Raw genomic sequence first — 16,165 nt, 5'->3', positions numbered from 1 at the left:
TTGCACACACACAAGAGTTACGATTGTGATACAGTGAGTGTATGGCAATGAGATGAATGGAGACCATGTGAATCATGGGTAAACAGCACCCTCTTGTGTTGAGAGAGGACACGACAAGTGATTTCTGTTAAAGGTTCATTACTGTAAGACAAATGTTTATCTGCAGGCTCATTCCAGTCTGACGGGAAGCAGGGGGAAAAAATCGAATTGTTATTATTCCTCCCTTTTCTTTCTCTCTTTTCTCCTTCTTAATTGTTTTCTCACATTATATTGTTTTTTTTCTTCCTTTTTACACATATATTTTATTTTTTCTACATATTTTTCACTTGTTATTCTCTTGTTTTACTTGCACCTCTTTCTTTTCTTTCTTTCATATTTTCATTCTTCTCAGACACACTCTTGTGTACCGAAATGTTCAGACCAGATTGAGAAACACGCCCTCATGTGCAGGAAATGTGTGCACCATTCACCCTCCTCCTCCTTTTACACACACACACACACACACACACACCCTCTCTTCTCTCTCTCTGGGTCTCTGCTGAACTAGAGTAACCTCTCTCCCTCTCTGCTCCGGTTTTTGAGGAAAGGCGTGTGTGTGTGTTGCTGCCAATAGGTCTGAAAAGAGGATTCTGCTTCTCTCTCTCCCAGATGTTCGTTCTGCTCTCTCTCTCTCTCTCTCTCTCTCTCTCTCTCTCTCTCTCTCTCTCTCTCTCTCTCTCCCCCCACAGTTTGAGGCGTTGCTATGAATCAAACCAAATATTCCTCCTGACAACAGATGCCTCTCCTCCCTCTCAGCTCCTCTGTGTTCTCACATCATCGCAAACTGACAGTGATCACAGTAGATCAGCAGACCCACTTCTCACACATGCACACACACAGACACACATACACACACACACACACACACACACACACACACACACACCCCAAGAGAGTAAATATGACGTATGTGTTGTCAAACTGGTGGAGGTGTTTCATTAATTTGCTTGCGTTCTCTGAGGTTTGAGCCCTCTCAGCCGTTGTACGGAGGACCTCCCTGCATGCATCTGTACTCCCCACGTTTTCAACATCTTACATATTTTATGGTGGGAAAAAAGGATAGGTGTTACTTCTAGGTAGTGTTGGGCACTAATTTATTTCAATAAAAATTTAATTTTCAATTTAATATGCTTTCAGTGGCATGAATGTTAGAAACAATTATTGCCAAAGCGTTCATAATCTGAAAAAAACAGCATCAAATAACGATTCTAAAAAAACAAAACAAAATACAGTCTTATTATTTTTATTATTATTTTAATATCTGTCCCTCAGTTTGTGACATGCTGTCATATATTGTGCCTCTATGAATTCTGATACAGTTCTTAACATTTGTTTAATATAAACATTTATTTGCCATTCTAAGTTAACATAAGCCAATCCTATAACAGTGACACTGCTTACCTTCAAATACATATATTTTAAAAATTACTAGGGAATCCCAAATATGTTTTTTCTTGATGGCAATAGACACAGACAAAAAAGACTTTCTGCATTGATTACCTTTGACCTCGCAGACCGACTCGTATCAGTAAATCTCAGTAGACACTCTAGTAACTGGTAAATGATGAACTAATGAATTTCAGTAATAATATTACAGTCACACCCCCTACTGATTTGAAATCCAACAATACAATCACATCCCTGGATTCATTTTTGTAATTGTAAAAGTTGTTTGAAAGATTGTGTCTCGTCATCAGTTTGTCTTTTCATCCGGCCTGTAACTTTTATGGATTCAGAAGCTGCAGAAAAGAACCTGCTCGTTTAAAGCTTTAGCTGCAATTACATTCACACAGAGGCGAACATACAATGTCTGAATTTGGGGAGAAAGGACGCAGTTACCAATTTTGTGGGTTGCAGCAGAAAAGTAATATAACTAGAAGTGTAACTAATTACTATTGGCAGGGAGTAATAAGTAAAGTATCATTACTTTTGAACAGAGTAACAAGTAAGGCATAAGAAATAACAAGCCCAACAGTGCTTCTAGGTAGAGTTAATTTTCTCCCTGATTTGGCGTTTTATAGGTCAAAAGATGTCATAGTTAAAACATTTAAATGACTATTTTTGCTGTGAAAATCATTGGTTTCCTAACAAACAACATTTATAAGGAACTTATGATGTGTTTTCTTTCACTTTTTATTGAAATGTAGGCCAGTTTCTTCCTAGACATCTTTCAAAAATACAGAAAAAGGCATGTTTAGATTCTGCAGTGTCTTGGCGTCCATTGCCTAATGCAGTTTCAGAAGAGTTGGAACTCAAATTGATTCTTAAAGGTCCAGAGTGTAGGTTTTAGTTTCATCTAGTGGTGTAATTGCAGATTGCAACTCCTTCGCTTCACCTTTCTTCCAAACATGAAGGGGGAACAATGAAAAGAGCCAGTGTATGGTTTGTCTGTTCTGGGCTACTGTAGAAATATGGCGGTTCAACATGGTGGACATTACAGAAGGTTACCTCCAGCGTCTGTAGATATAAACAGCTCATTCTAAGGTAACAAAAACACAATGATTCTTATATTCAGCTGATTATACACTAATGAAAACATACCTATGAGTATTATATTCCATTACTGACAATAGATCAGGAGTGGCCAACCAGTCAGAGACTAAGAGCCACATTTTTTACTGTGTTACTGCAAAGAGCCATATCATACACACTTTTTGAGACCCTCCCTGCGTGGGGACTCCTACCCTTTGCTGAAAATGTGTAGTCCCCAGGCCTAAAGAACAAAGCATGCCACATAGTCCATATAACAGTGCCATGCCATGCCTGTTGTCATCTTTCACCAATACCGACTTTAAGTGTGTCAGATTAACACTCTGGTCTAGTAGTTAGGATTTGGTGCTCTCAATGCTGTGGCCCGGGTTTGATTCCCGGTCAGGGAATGTGCTTTTCGTACACACTTCAGGTCCAATTCCGAAATAAAAACCACTTCACTCTAGCTAGGCTAAGCGAGCTAGCTACGCGAGAGGTCTCCTCACAGCAGCAGTTACCGACGGAGGAGTCGAGCCTTCGTTGCCTCCGTCATGGCACAAATTAAAAGGTTCACATCAATGCCGATCCGAGGTGAAGCCGATTAATATCGGGTGTTAACGGGTTTATATAGGTTTTTTGGGCAGTGTGAAAGGGGCTATACACAACACCAAATTCTATATGAACGTAAGAGCCGCATGAAACCAGGCAAAGAGCCGCGGGTTGGCCAGGCCTGCAATAGATCCTCCTCAGTGTTACACACTGGATGATTCTTGCCTAACCTGAAGATCTTTCATCTTGCTATATAAACCCGTTTTTGCCTACAGAGAGTGAGGAGGCATAGGTTTGGTGTCTGGCCTATTACGTGGATGAAATCATTAGCTTTTCTTGTACAGGACCATCTGTAGGATTATGGTGGAAAACCCGGAGGCAGGGTTCTGTTTTCTTTTTCTTTTTTGGTAATTTTTCTCCAGGAGTGCCCAGACTTTAAAAAGTTGTGTGGGTCAGCAGCTTTTGATGCTTATGCGGGTTAAAAATACTGCAGTGTTTCCTCTCTGCCAACCGGTGCTAGTCTGCTCAGCTTCTCCTCAGTTCCAGAACACTCACATTCAGAGTCTTCATTCATAATGACGAGTCAGTCTGCAACCAGAAAATAGTTTCAGATTGGTCAGTGTGTGTGACAGTGACCACTTTACCATAGCATTGTATTTAATCAGTAACATTTCCTGTTCTTTTAAACAGTAGTGTAGTGAGGGAGCAAGTTACCTCCAACCTTACAGTACAGTAAAAGCTGCCATTGAGTTTAACACAAATGTATTCAGTCAGCATTTTTGAGTGATATCAAATCCTTTAGTTTACTAGTTTACTATACCTTTTTTCAAATAACAAAAGAAGACATATCCTCAAACTTTAAAGCTATAATATGTAATATTTCCACATTAAAATGTCTATAAACACTGGATCTATGTTCTATATGTAGTTGAGCTGCGTACTTCCAAAATGTTTGATCACCAGTCTGCTGACGTTAGCAGCAGCTCGGCTGGCAGCCCCAGCGGGACATCCTTTGTCCTTTGTGATTTTTAAGATGAAACTACTATTTTATGGTTTTAATCACCAGGTCTGCTTGTTTTGGAGAGGAGGAGACCTCTGCGGATAATTCGGCTTCTGGTAAAAATCTTTTGTTATTATTTTGATATGAGACCCCCTAGGGGCATAAATTACAAACTGTATGTTTTACTGTTTTGAAAACACAAATATCCATTTAAGAACTAAAATGGGCAGGATTATGAATTAAATCAAGAACTACTTGAGAATAAGTAACCATGGCGGTTTTTGATGCTATGGACACATTTCTGTCCTTATTGAGTATTGAGAATTGAGGCTAATTATAAATTAATGAGGAGCACCTGAACGCACCACTAGTTGTAGTCTGTGTAAGGCTCAGGGGTGGGAACTACAGTAAGTTTATTCAAAGAAGAGATCCTTCGTCTCCTGAAGGAGGCAGTTTAGAGAGAGTTTCAGAGAGGTTAGAGGTCAACCATAATGCTGTGCCCCCGGAGGGTTTGTAGAGGATTAATGCCTTGCTCAAGGACATCTGGAGAAGATACCTGCAACCCTCCAGTCTCTGCTGGAATACATCTAAGCATTGGTGCTGAAAATCACTCATTCATTCACTTACTCATTCATTCATTCAGTCATTCACTTATTTATTCATCCACCTCCTGACTCATGTGTTCGTTCCGCAGCTCTCAGGTCGTACCCTGGATGTGTTTGAAGAAGAAGCCCACAGCCCATCTGGTCTTGCATAACACTCCCATACTTCAACAGTGGCTGCTGCCTCAGCCTGCCGCCTTGATCCCCTATACGTAAACGATGAACACACAGGTTTGAATCCCAGCTCTCATGGCATTAAGAAAAAAAAAATCTGAACAGTAAAACATCAACGTGATATGTGTGTTTACTAGAGACTCTGCTCAGAGTTCAGACTGACCACGTGTCAAAACTCCCAGCAGGCTTTGTGTTTCCACATCAGGTGCACATGGCTGCAGAGAGGCTGGAGCGAGGGGCTGAGGCCCAGACGCCATTAAATCTGAAGCAAAACACATCTGCTGTTACAGTAACACACCACGCACGGACCAAACACAGCCTGAGCTCCGAAAACAAACAGAGCACCAACCTGACGGCTGGACCAATTTTAGAAAAGTTGATTCTTAAATAAATAAAAAAAAGAATAAATGTTTCTGCTGAACATGTTTTTTTCACAGCAGCAGTCTGCTTATCAGAAAAGGAAAAAGTCCAGCGTTACATTTATTTTGACCAAGGCACTGTTTCTGCAGTGAACTCAACTAATGGAGATTGTAGTTCATTCTGGGGAGGTTTTTGTTTCGTTGTATCACAAAGGCACTGAACAACAGAAACAGCAGAGTTCTCATCACAAGAATATAACATCTAAAACTGTCTTCAAGGCTTTTCCGGGACCTGCAGGAACACTGAAGCTGTTTTTAGGAAACCAGATGATCTCAACTTTACCAAAAAACCACACACACACACACACACACACACACACACACACACACACACACACACACACACACACTTACAGATCTGCGACATCAGGAGCTTTTGAGTTTCTTTATGTTCAGTGAGAGTTGGCCCGCAGCCCGGATCCTGTTTCTCACTAATTACGGACAGAAGTTAAATTGTAGCAGTGACGCAGAGTCTGCAGGGCCACAGTCAAGAAGGACTTATGGTACATCACTTCCTGTCACAACTGTCAAAACAAAAGTCTTACTGAGGGAGCTATACTATTATGGAGTAAACAAAAAAGAAACAGTATTGGGACTATTACAATAAAAAAAGATTCATAAAGTCACACATTAATGAATTTTAATAATTCTTAGCTTTTTCCAGAAATATTATATGGTATATAATATACTTGTGCTACAACTATTGTACAACTGACAACACTTTCACACAAACCAAACAACGCCTCTGTATAAGGCCTTTCATGTTTTAGGCAAATTTCAAGGCCAATGCAGTTTCTCCTGCACACTTGGAACAGGAAGGAGGTGAGGTATTTGCAATCTGCAACTTCACCGCTAGATGGCACTAAGTTGCAACTCACTAATTGTAGCTTACCTGGCAAGCGTGGAGAAAATATGTGAAAAACTACAGCCAGTGTTTGGTTTGTCCATTCTGGGCTACTGTAGAAACATGCCAGCCTCCTTAGAAAGACCTGCTGCGCCTGTAGAGATTTGAGTAAAACAAGCGATTTGAAGGAAAAAGTTTAAACATTCATATTTGTGTAGGCAATTTAAGAACTCACTCACGTGGGCAGGTGACCTGGTGGGTTTTAAGAGAAGAGAGAGGTTTTATAGATCTAAAGAATTTCTATAAAATCCAGACCAGGCCTCTAATCTCTTTATTTGTCAAAATGTGATTTGCAGTAAACTTTGAAAATAACAATTGATTTAGATAAAATATTTTTAAACTGAGCTGGTGAGGAAGGCCAGCTCGGTGATGGGGATGGAGCTGGACAGTGTGGAGGCTGTGACGGAGAAGAGGATGAGAGGGAAGCTGAAAGACATACACTGAGCTCAGGCAACTCAGGAGCACTTTCAGTTGCAGACTGACCCAGCCCTGAGCCTCAAAGTGGTTTGGAGGATCGTATATACCACCAGCCATCAGACTCCACAACGCCACGGCACCCAGTACCTGCCACCCCCGCTGACTAAGACTGGTTTTAATTCAACCAAACTTATATTATTTATCTTAAATTGCACTTAAATTGTACAGTTTAGTTTTTTAGTCAAGCTGCTTAAAATATTTTAAATTGCACACCATTGTACTTGCACATTGCTTATTGCTTATAGTGTATATATTTTTCAGTTATAGTTTTATATTTCTATTATATTTTGTAATATTCTTATCTGTGATAAGATTGTACTTGTACACTGTAATCTTTTTTTAACTATATTTCCCAATGCTGCCGTGTGTAACTTGAATTTCTCCTAATGGGGATTAATAAAGGTATATCTTATCTTATCTTATCTTATACACTAATGAAAACATACATATTATATTCCATTTCTGCTAAGTTAAAAGTACATTCAAATTCAATTTTCAAAATTCAATTTTGATTTTATGATTTGAAGGAAATGGTGAAATAATGAATACAATATTTGCCACTTAATGCATTTTTTGAGTCAAAATTCAGTCATCATTTTGAATGACGTCATTTTATTTTATTTTTCCTTTATTTTTGTAATTCCTAACATTGCAAGCACAATTGTATGTTCTTTCTTCCACTTTTATTGTGAATCTAAAGCTCCAATTTCCTCTCTCTCTCTCTCTCTCTCTCTCTCTCTCTCTCTCTCTCTCTCTCTCTCTCTCCTTCTGTGTGTTTGTGTGGTGCCGTCTCCAGGCTCTGCTCTCCAGGCGCCTCCTCCTCCTCCTCCAAACATGGCGCCGGCCCGCAGCATTGCTGCTACCCCGACAGACGACGCAGAGAGGGACAGAAGGAGGAGAAGAAGAAGCGGGTAGCAGCCCACCCTGAACGCGTTTTAAAAACTCTTTAAAACTAAAACAACTTCACTTTTTTCAAGGTTTCCACCGGAGACTTTACGTGCCGCTTTTGGAGACGTTTTACGCGTCAGGCTGCGCGCGTAACGGAGAGCCCACCTGTCCGACGAAGGTAGATTTCACTCCGTTTGTTCTAGGATGTGAATCTCCCTGATTTATGTGAAGTAACGGAACAGACCGAGCAGACACACGGGTAACTCGGGGTCAGAACTGGCTCTGGTAAAAACATGTGCAGCCCTCTGAGGTGCAGGAACGCAGAGGCTGTAGAGGACTGAGTCTTTCCAGGGAAAAAACAACTTTTTCCGCTCTTCCACGCCGAGAGGATGGATGGAGAACATTTTGCGCTGTCAGGAGTTGAGAGGGAAAGAGAGAAGCTTCCACCAATTTACAACAGCTCCCCTCCTGCTGTAAGAAAACTGCATTTTCTCCTTATTTATTTTCCGACAGAGTGATTCATCGCTCCCCTTGTGTGCAGAAGATAGGCTATGTTTTCCTATGTCAGAGTGGAAAAACAGTACCCTATCACTCAATGAGCAACCTCTATTTATTGTCTTTATTTCAAATTTGAAAAATACTTGCACTAGTTGAAGTCATACAATAACAATATCAGTCTATATACTGGGGAGTATAAGCAATATAGTCCCACACAACATGACTCATTCAAATATATTTATTAATTCAAGGTATTATCAGTTGCAGAAATAGTGTTCAAAGGGCAACTTTATATTGATATAAAAACATAGAATAATAAATAAAGAACTGATTTTTTATAATCACAATTAATTTAAAAACATAATTGATTTAGGAAAACATTAATAATAAAACACAAGGAAAGCAATATAGTCCACCACTATCTGATTAAATTAGAAATGAATTATAGTTGTATGATTCCAGTAGCCATATGATGCTTATACTGTAATTAGAATTTAGACTTCTGTAATTAGTCTTTATTCCATTTAATTTTGCATTTATATAGAATTATTATTATAAAAAAACATGATACAAGCAACACATAATTAGGCAGTGGGGCTCTAACTACAGTTCACCATTATCTGCATGGCCATCTCCTTTTAATGTAAATGTGTAATGCCAAATGCTGACTCGAAATCATTCTATAATAACAGATTAATAACAGATTTAGCTAATAATCTTTTTATTTTTAATTTTATTTTTTGTCTTGCAGCCAGGTGATCGCACATACGATGCATGAAACCATGTATACATACATATATATAAATATATATATGTATGTATACATAACAGTTATATAAAATGTATGCCTCAATCATATACACTCACTCTCTCCACTAACATACAGCAAACTAAAAAGTTGTTTGGTCCTGTTGGAAAAAGTGATGCTCCTGTCTTTCATAATGACTCCTGACATCAGCTCTCCAGCAGTGTCTGATGATGTAATCATTGTGTTTTTAAATGCATAGCAGTTAGCTGAGCGTCAGACATTTTTTTTTGGTGTGTGTTTCAAATTTGGTTCTCAGTGTCACTTCAGAGCAGACTGGCGGTGTTGCAGGCTGGTCGGTTGATGTCATCTCCATTGTGTCAGGGAGCAGGAATGTGCAGATCAGATGGTTTTGACCAATAAACAGTCTGTCATTGCTCAGACCGACTCCGGTTGTGTCTGGAAATGCCATAAAGTGGCTGCATGCGCTCTCACTCTGCGGCTCCTTTCTCTGGGGCTTCAGTCAGACTGATTCTTCGAGTCCTCCTCAGAAAGATTCTGGCCCCTTGAGCTTAAATCTGAGGAAATTCAGGCTCAAAGGTTGGATAAAAAAGGTCTTCGTTACACTGGGCTGCCATTGCATTGCAGACCAATAAAAATAAGAGAATTGAAGACAGCTGGTGCTCACTCAACAAGACGGATAGTTTTCACCTGAAGAGAAATTTACCCAGAGCTGCTGTTTCTGGAGGCTGTCTAAGGATCTCCGAATATCTCATGAACCTGATTTAGTAACGAGATTTTATCCAGACCTCCATTAGTGTGACGAAATGATGGTCTGGTTATATTAGATTCATTTAAATAAGACTTAGGCTCAACAGAAAAGTAATGTATGGATTTATGGCAAACCTTCTCCAGGTCTGGTAACTGAGTGTAAGCGCGTTTCTTTTTTCCATCACTGTAAATTGAACATTCTTCTCACATACAGTAGGTAAAGTTACACATTACACATAACCCATACACATCAATACGTTCTGGTGCAACAGGTGTCTCAGTGAGTCTCCAAAACAGCTTCCTTGTCACAGATTCTCCAAGTCTATAGTCCACTACTGAAGAGATTTTGATGATGGTGGTATGCACAGTGTGAGTTTGATCTGTCGCAGACCAAAGTTGACAAGTTGTCAGCGAGACATGTAGTGAATCTGTAATTGCAGCATGTTGATGGATTTACTCTGGCTCTTCCTTTACTTCTCACCCATCTATAGGTACCTGGTGTATATCCATCAGTATTCACCTTGATACAGTAGCCTTAAGCCAATTTGTAGTTTTTTGTTGTTTTTTTTGACTGATAACTGAATAAATTCTGCAGCCTGATCAGTCTAATCTGTAAACCCCTGAAATTAAACAGAATAACCATATTTTCCCAAATAAAACATGAGAGGGATTTAATGTGATGCTTCCACATAGTCTACTATCTTAAGATCAGATCGTCTTTGACAAACTTAGTTCTCAGTCTGAATCCCTGATCCTCCCTGCCTGATTGGTATTGATCAGAATCATTCATCCAGATAATTCAACCCAATTTAAATTAAATTAAGCACTGAGAGAACCCTCTGAGATTTAAATGCTTAGCAAGTCTCTGAGCAAGTCAGCAGAACTAAAAAACCTCTTGGAGGGAGGGATAATCAGTCCCTCCAGGAATTCGAAGGCTTTATTTGTATTAGCATTTTTTGCAATTAAATTGCGAGGGAAAGGGAATTTTTTTATCTAATTCATTTAAAATTGAAGTCAACTTCAGTGAGAATAAAATTGCAGCGTTTGGAGGCTAATTGTGAGACGTTTGCATCACGTGTGCATCTTCACACATCTGGATAATGCTCGATGGAGCGTCCATTATGTGTGGCTCAGAGGAAGAGCGGGTCGTCCACTTATCGGAAGGTTGTTGGTTCCATCCCCGGCTCCTCCCGCCACATGTCGAAGTATCTTTGAGCAAGATACTGAACCCCGAATTGCTCCCGATGCCGTGCATTGGTGTGTGAATGTGTATGAATGAGTTAGTTTCTGTTTGATGGGCTTTGCCATCACTGAGTGAAAGTATGAAAGGGTGAATATGGCTGTAGTGTGGTTGGAAGACTAGAAAGGCGTTATACAAGTACAGGTCCATTTACCATTATCATTATCCACTACCAAGGGGGAAAAAAATTAACACCATTCATTTATGTTGTATTCAGTTAAGTTTCATTTTCAGCCCACACAGATGGTCTTCACGTCAGATCACTGCTCAAGAAAAAAAGCAGGTCTTTGTATGCAATCGCACAACCTCTAAAATTCACTCTGGGTTCAGTCTGAACACTCAGTACATATACAATTTCAATCTGGTGCAATGGTGGCCTCAATCTGTCACGACTGGTTGCCAGACTCACCCCAGACTTGCAGTGAAGAATCAGCTCGAGCCTACTTAGATCAATTCAGTGAGCCATCTCTGGTCCAAAGCTGTGCGTCGCTAACTAGAGCTGATTTCGACCAAAATCTGCACCAAACCAAACTAGATCTAGAGAAATATTCATGGGGCCACAAGAAAATTACATGGAGACTGTAAGGGGTGGAAGAAATAATGCTGCTTGGAAAAGCCCCCAAATGAAAATATTTGAACTCAAAAACATTACATTATTGAGGCATATTATTAAAGCATTGAATAGAAATATCTAATGGTAGAAATTAATAACAATAAGAAAATAATAATAATCTAAATGAATGTGTTAAATATGACAGAATTTGACACCAAACTGGGGTGGCCATCCATTTTTTTCTAGATCTGTCCCTTACCCTAACTCTGTCAAATCTCAGCTGTCAGAGTGCGTGTTGGTAAAGGATAATTGCCGTAGATTGAACACACGTTTGCCCCATTTTTAAAATACTGCTGGGCTGTAAATAAAAGAAAAAATTATATTAAAAGAAAACTAAAATGTTTAATTATAAAATAATAAGATTAAGAAACCTTTGGACATCAGAGAGAGTAAAATCATGAGGAAATTGACCAAAGTAGACCATCCAGCTTTATAAAAAAGCAACATTTCTACCAACACACATGCTCAACAATCTACAGGGTCTGATTAGAGATTAACAGCTGAGAGAGAGAGAGGGGAGGGTGTGTGAGAAAGCGAGAGTCAGATGTGGAGCTCCTCTTGGTGTGGTTTCTCTCTGGATGACAGCATTTCCTCTCAGACTGAAGGACTGAGCAGAGTTGGACCGAACTGACATCACAAAACTCACTGAGATAAAAACGGCTGATAAAACTGTTAATTAATGTCAGATGTGAACCAGGACGCAGTCTGTGTTCATTTCGTCAAGGAAACCTACGAGAAATACCTATTGACGACCATGAAAACCAAACTATAACTGATTTGGATGTTGTCTCCGTGTTTGTTGCTCAGTGACTGTCACCGTGGTTTCTCTGCTCCACGTTTCCCAGAGATCACCTGTCAATCAGCCGGTGTGGGTGGGACTGTGACGTTGATAATGAAAGAGAGAGGAGAGAGAAGAGAGTGGTGTGGCTGCTCTGTGGCTTCACTGAGAAAGGAGTGTAATTACAGACACATCGCTTATAGGTGGAAGGATGCAGCAAACCAACGTCAGACGACTAAAGGTCTGCAGCCGTGCTAACAGCCCTGTGACGCTCTACTCTGGCACAGTGGTTTGAGCTACATGCTAAATGTCAGCGTGCTCAGAATTACAGTGTCAACATGCAGATGTTAAGCTGTGATATTGTTTACCATGTTCAACATCTTAGTGTGTTAGATAATTAGCACTAAACACAAAGTACAGCTGAAACTGAGAAGAATGTCTTTTGTTTTGCAGATATTTGACCATTGAACAAAGTATTTGGAAAAAAACAAAGATCTGATGATGGAGCTAGATTCCCGGAGGATTCATCCTGAGGGGAACATTAATATCTGTGCAGAATATCAAGGCAATCCATCTAGTTATTGTGCAGACATTAATCCGCATGGTGGTGCTAGAAGAAAACTCTGGAGGTCAGCAAAGTCAGTTGGATTCATCCTCTGGGGATCATGAATGTTTGCAAAAAATGTAATGGTAATCCATCAAATCACACCCTCTCCGCCACTCCTGTCAGCTACTCCCATCAGGCAGCCGCTTCAGGAGCACCTCGGCCAAAAAGGGAACTTCCAAAACCTGTTTTCTTTCCCACTGCAATATCCATTTTAAACTACTACTACTTGCTCTTATTTATTTATGGAATCGTTTGTTTTATTGCAATTGTGTGCATCTTTTATGGGCTTATGTTTTTATGTTGTTTTTGAGCCCCTAGTGTAATAGTGATAGCTTAGGGATGCAAAAATACAAAAATGTGAAATTATCGGTTATCTTATCGGTATTGGCCATGAGGAGCAAGTAATTATATATTTTGCATCATGAATCTTATATTGGTTTGGATGGACATTCTCATCCCTACAGCCATGGCACTGATTCAGTTTTTCATTAAAGTAATAAGATGCTTAATGTGAATTTAGCTCATGATAAATGGAACACTGCAGTTCAGTTTGAGCTTGACAGTCATTAGATACACCCAGCCACTGGGGGAGCAGTTGTGACATCCAGATGAACTTGATGTAGATTTTGTGTAGATTTCACACGTTTGACTTCTCAAACCTGTTCGTATTCATGAATTCACTCTGTGCTTTCACGTGCAGATCAGTCAGTATTATCCAAATGTGTTTGATCCGATCTGAATGAAGCACCTGTTGTAGCTCATTAATGTCTGCAAAGACACAAGATCAGAGGTAGCAGAAAAACACCCATCCTTTATGTAGTACAGGCTCTAAAAATGTACTCATAGTATAAAGGTAAAAATACTCTCTTGGTTTCTCTGAAGGACATATATACCGACTGACACTTGAGATACTGTCAGATATTTGTGCAAAAAAGGAAGTTAAGTAAAAAGAAAAAGAAAATTAAAGTACCTGAGATCTCTGTGCAGGATGAATATGCATGCGTTTGTGTGCTGTATGTCTGTTTGTGTGTGTACTTGTGTTGTGTCATAAGTCCTCTGAAAACACAACCTGTCACTAACTGTCTGAGGTTGTTGCTTCGGATACAAACGGTCCTTTGTTTGTTCTCTCTGTGTTGGTGTGCACAAGAGAGAAAATGATTTAATGACATGGAAACAGTATAAATTGTATGTGTGTGTGTGTGTGTGTATGTGTGTGTGTGCGCGCACTGATGCCAAGACTTGTTCAGATTTTTCCTCGGGGTCTCATTTCTTTGGAAACGGATTCATTTTGAACGGCAGATTAACCGTCTTCCTGTTCCTTCTGTTCTGCAGCCCCTGAACACATCGCTGAGTGTGTGTGTGTGTGTGTGTGTGTGTGTGTGTGTGTGTGTGTGTGTGTGTGTTTGTGTGTTTGCTGCTGTCAGGAGCGGCTGCTGTGCATCTGTTGATCTCTCCACCTCTCATCCCTCCCCCTCCTCTCTTCCTCCCGTATGCTCTCTCTTCTCCATCCATTCTTTAATTCCTTCCCCCACTTCCTGTCCTCTTTTTCATATCCTTCTTCTGTCCTTCATATCTTCCCCCTTTTATTCATCATCTTTATTTTATCCTCCATCCTATCTGCATCAATTTCCTTTCTTCTCTGTCTTATTCCTCTTTTCCTGCTCTCCTCCACTCCTTTCATCCTCTTATTCTCATTTTTTTGTCTCTCATTCACTGTAATGGGCTATGTTATTTTAACAAAAAAAAAAAAAGGGTTGAAACGGATTACAATACAAATAAAAATGACAGAATTCAGTCAGTCACTTAGAATTACTAAGCTACCTGGGCAATAATGTTTTCTTAACTTACGTAAATGAGTTCATTTTACTTGAAATGTTCAATGTAATCAGTTTCAACAAGCTAAGTTTAATTAGTTAATTAATTAATAATTAAGTTATTTTAAATCAAAAATACTTGCGAAACAGATTACATCAACAATTTTAAGTAACACTAACTCAACTTTCAAAGTTAAAAAAGATTCTTGATTAAGCAGCTTTTAGTATTGATTTTAAGTGACTGTAAAATTCCTGATTAAGTACTTTTTTTTGTTTTACTGTACACCTAAAAATGATCAAGTCAGTGTCACTTCAAATTGCTTAAACTTCTTGATCAAAAATGCTTTTTTACTTCCAAAATTAAGTTAGTTTCAACTTTTTTTTTGTTAAATTGACTTATCTGGTTTTACAGTGTTCCTCCTTCATTCTTTCCCTCTGTTAATCACTATCTCTTTTTCTTATCTCTTTTCTTTTGTCCTCATATCCCCTTTCCTTGTCTCACCTCCCTCTCCCCTTCTTTTTGTCTTGTAAGTTCCATTTTCTCCTCCCTCCTCTAAATCCCTCCTTCCTCTCCCCTTCATGTCTTCCCCGCTTGCACTTGTGGCTCTACTGCAGCTCTCAGAGACCCAAAACCTGTCTGAAATACCAGCAAGAGTAGAGAGTGATTCATCACAGTGAATCTTTAGTAAATGTTATGTTAGATCAGTTTTGGTTATTCTGTCATTGTCTGTTCACGCAGCTGAATATCTGGATTGGTTTAAGAAGTTCCTGTTCTGGTGAGAAAACATCAACATGTGAAAATGCAGAGAGCCAGTTCAGTGGATTTATTAGTAAACTGTGTCGGTCGCTGTGAGCTACTTGGTGTTTTTCAGTGTAAAAAAAAGAATTTCTCTTAATTTATTAATACTGTTAGCTTATCACAGATTGGTTAGCCAAAATCAATTGTAGTGCAGTAAATTGGTGCACATTTTAAAAGCTGCATTTATATTTTCTATATTTTTCTTCATTCAGGTTTAAAAAATGTAACTTATTTGTTCTGTTATTAGTTTTCTTTATCAAAATGTTATTGTCAGTCAAGTTTAGCGTTAAAAATGTGATTGTTACTGTCATCTTTGATAATGAAGTTACAATTACTGCAGAACAATGTACCTTGGTATTCATTATTGTTATATTTAATTACATTTTGTGTATCACGGCTATCATTTTGCTTCGTCTGTCAAAGCACTTAAATTCTGTTTTTAAATGGTGCTAAATAAATAAAGTTATTATATAACAACAACAACAATAACAACAATAACAACAACAACAACCAATAATAATAATAATCATAATAATAATAATAATAATAAAATGTTGTGCTGAAAATATCAACCTGTAAAGTTCTTCAAACTACGTATATGAAATGGTCCTCTACAAATAAATTTGAACTTAAACAACTCTTTACAAAACATATATTTTTAGGGCTCAACAAGGTTTGTCTATATGAGTAAAAAGTATGTTAAAAAATAAGCCTCTTTATAGAGATATTTCTTATACCAGTGGTATTGTGTACTTGAACTTTTTTGTTTCCTTTACTCA

At 38.9% G+C, this 16,165-nt stretch overlaps 1 protein-coding gene and 1 long non-coding RNA gene across 5 annotated transcripts in view; one reads left to right on the top strand and one right to left on the bottom strand.

Moving 5' to 3' along the window:
• Positions 1-2,163: 2,163 nt before the first annotated feature.
• LOC127373759 (uncharacterized) lies at positions 2,164-5,152 on the bottom strand. The gene is made up of 3 exons (XR_007886937.1): positions 4,997-5,152; positions 4,766-4,865; positions 2,164-3,645 (listed from the first exon to the last, which is right to left on the bottom strand). It is a non-coding gene; the product is annotated as an uncharacterized LOC127373759 (long non-coding RNA).
• Positions 5,153-7,424: 2,272 nt separating this feature from the next.
• Positions 7,425-16,165, top strand: part of hectd2 (HECT domain containing 2) — a 62,926-nt gene continuing 54,185 nt past the window's right edge. Inside the window, exons 1-2 of one of the 4 annotated variants that reach the window (XM_051418085.1) lie at positions 7,920-7,994; positions 12,620-12,850. In XM_051418085.1, the coding sequence (XP_051274045.1) occupies positions 12,836-12,850 (15 nt within the window). In that variant the 5' untranslated portion in view covers positions 7,920-7,994; positions 12,620-12,835. Of the gene's footprint in view, positions 7,995-12,619; positions 12,851-14,757; positions 15,364-16,165 lie in introns of those variants that run through there. The other 3 variants (XM_051418075.1, XM_051418103.1, XM_051418094.1) reach the window with 3 other exon arrangements.

The sequence above is a fragment of the Dicentrarchus labrax genome, unplaced genomic scaffold (genome assembly GCF_905237075.1).
Source record: "Dicentrarchus labrax unplaced genomic scaffold, dlabrax2021, whole genome shotgun sequence".
NCBI lineage: Eukaryota > Metazoa > Chordata > Actinopteri > Moronidae > Dicentrarchus > Dicentrarchus labrax.
The sequence above is the reverse complement of the archived record's forward strand: the minus strand, read 5'-3'. Positions and strand labels throughout refer to the sequence as shown.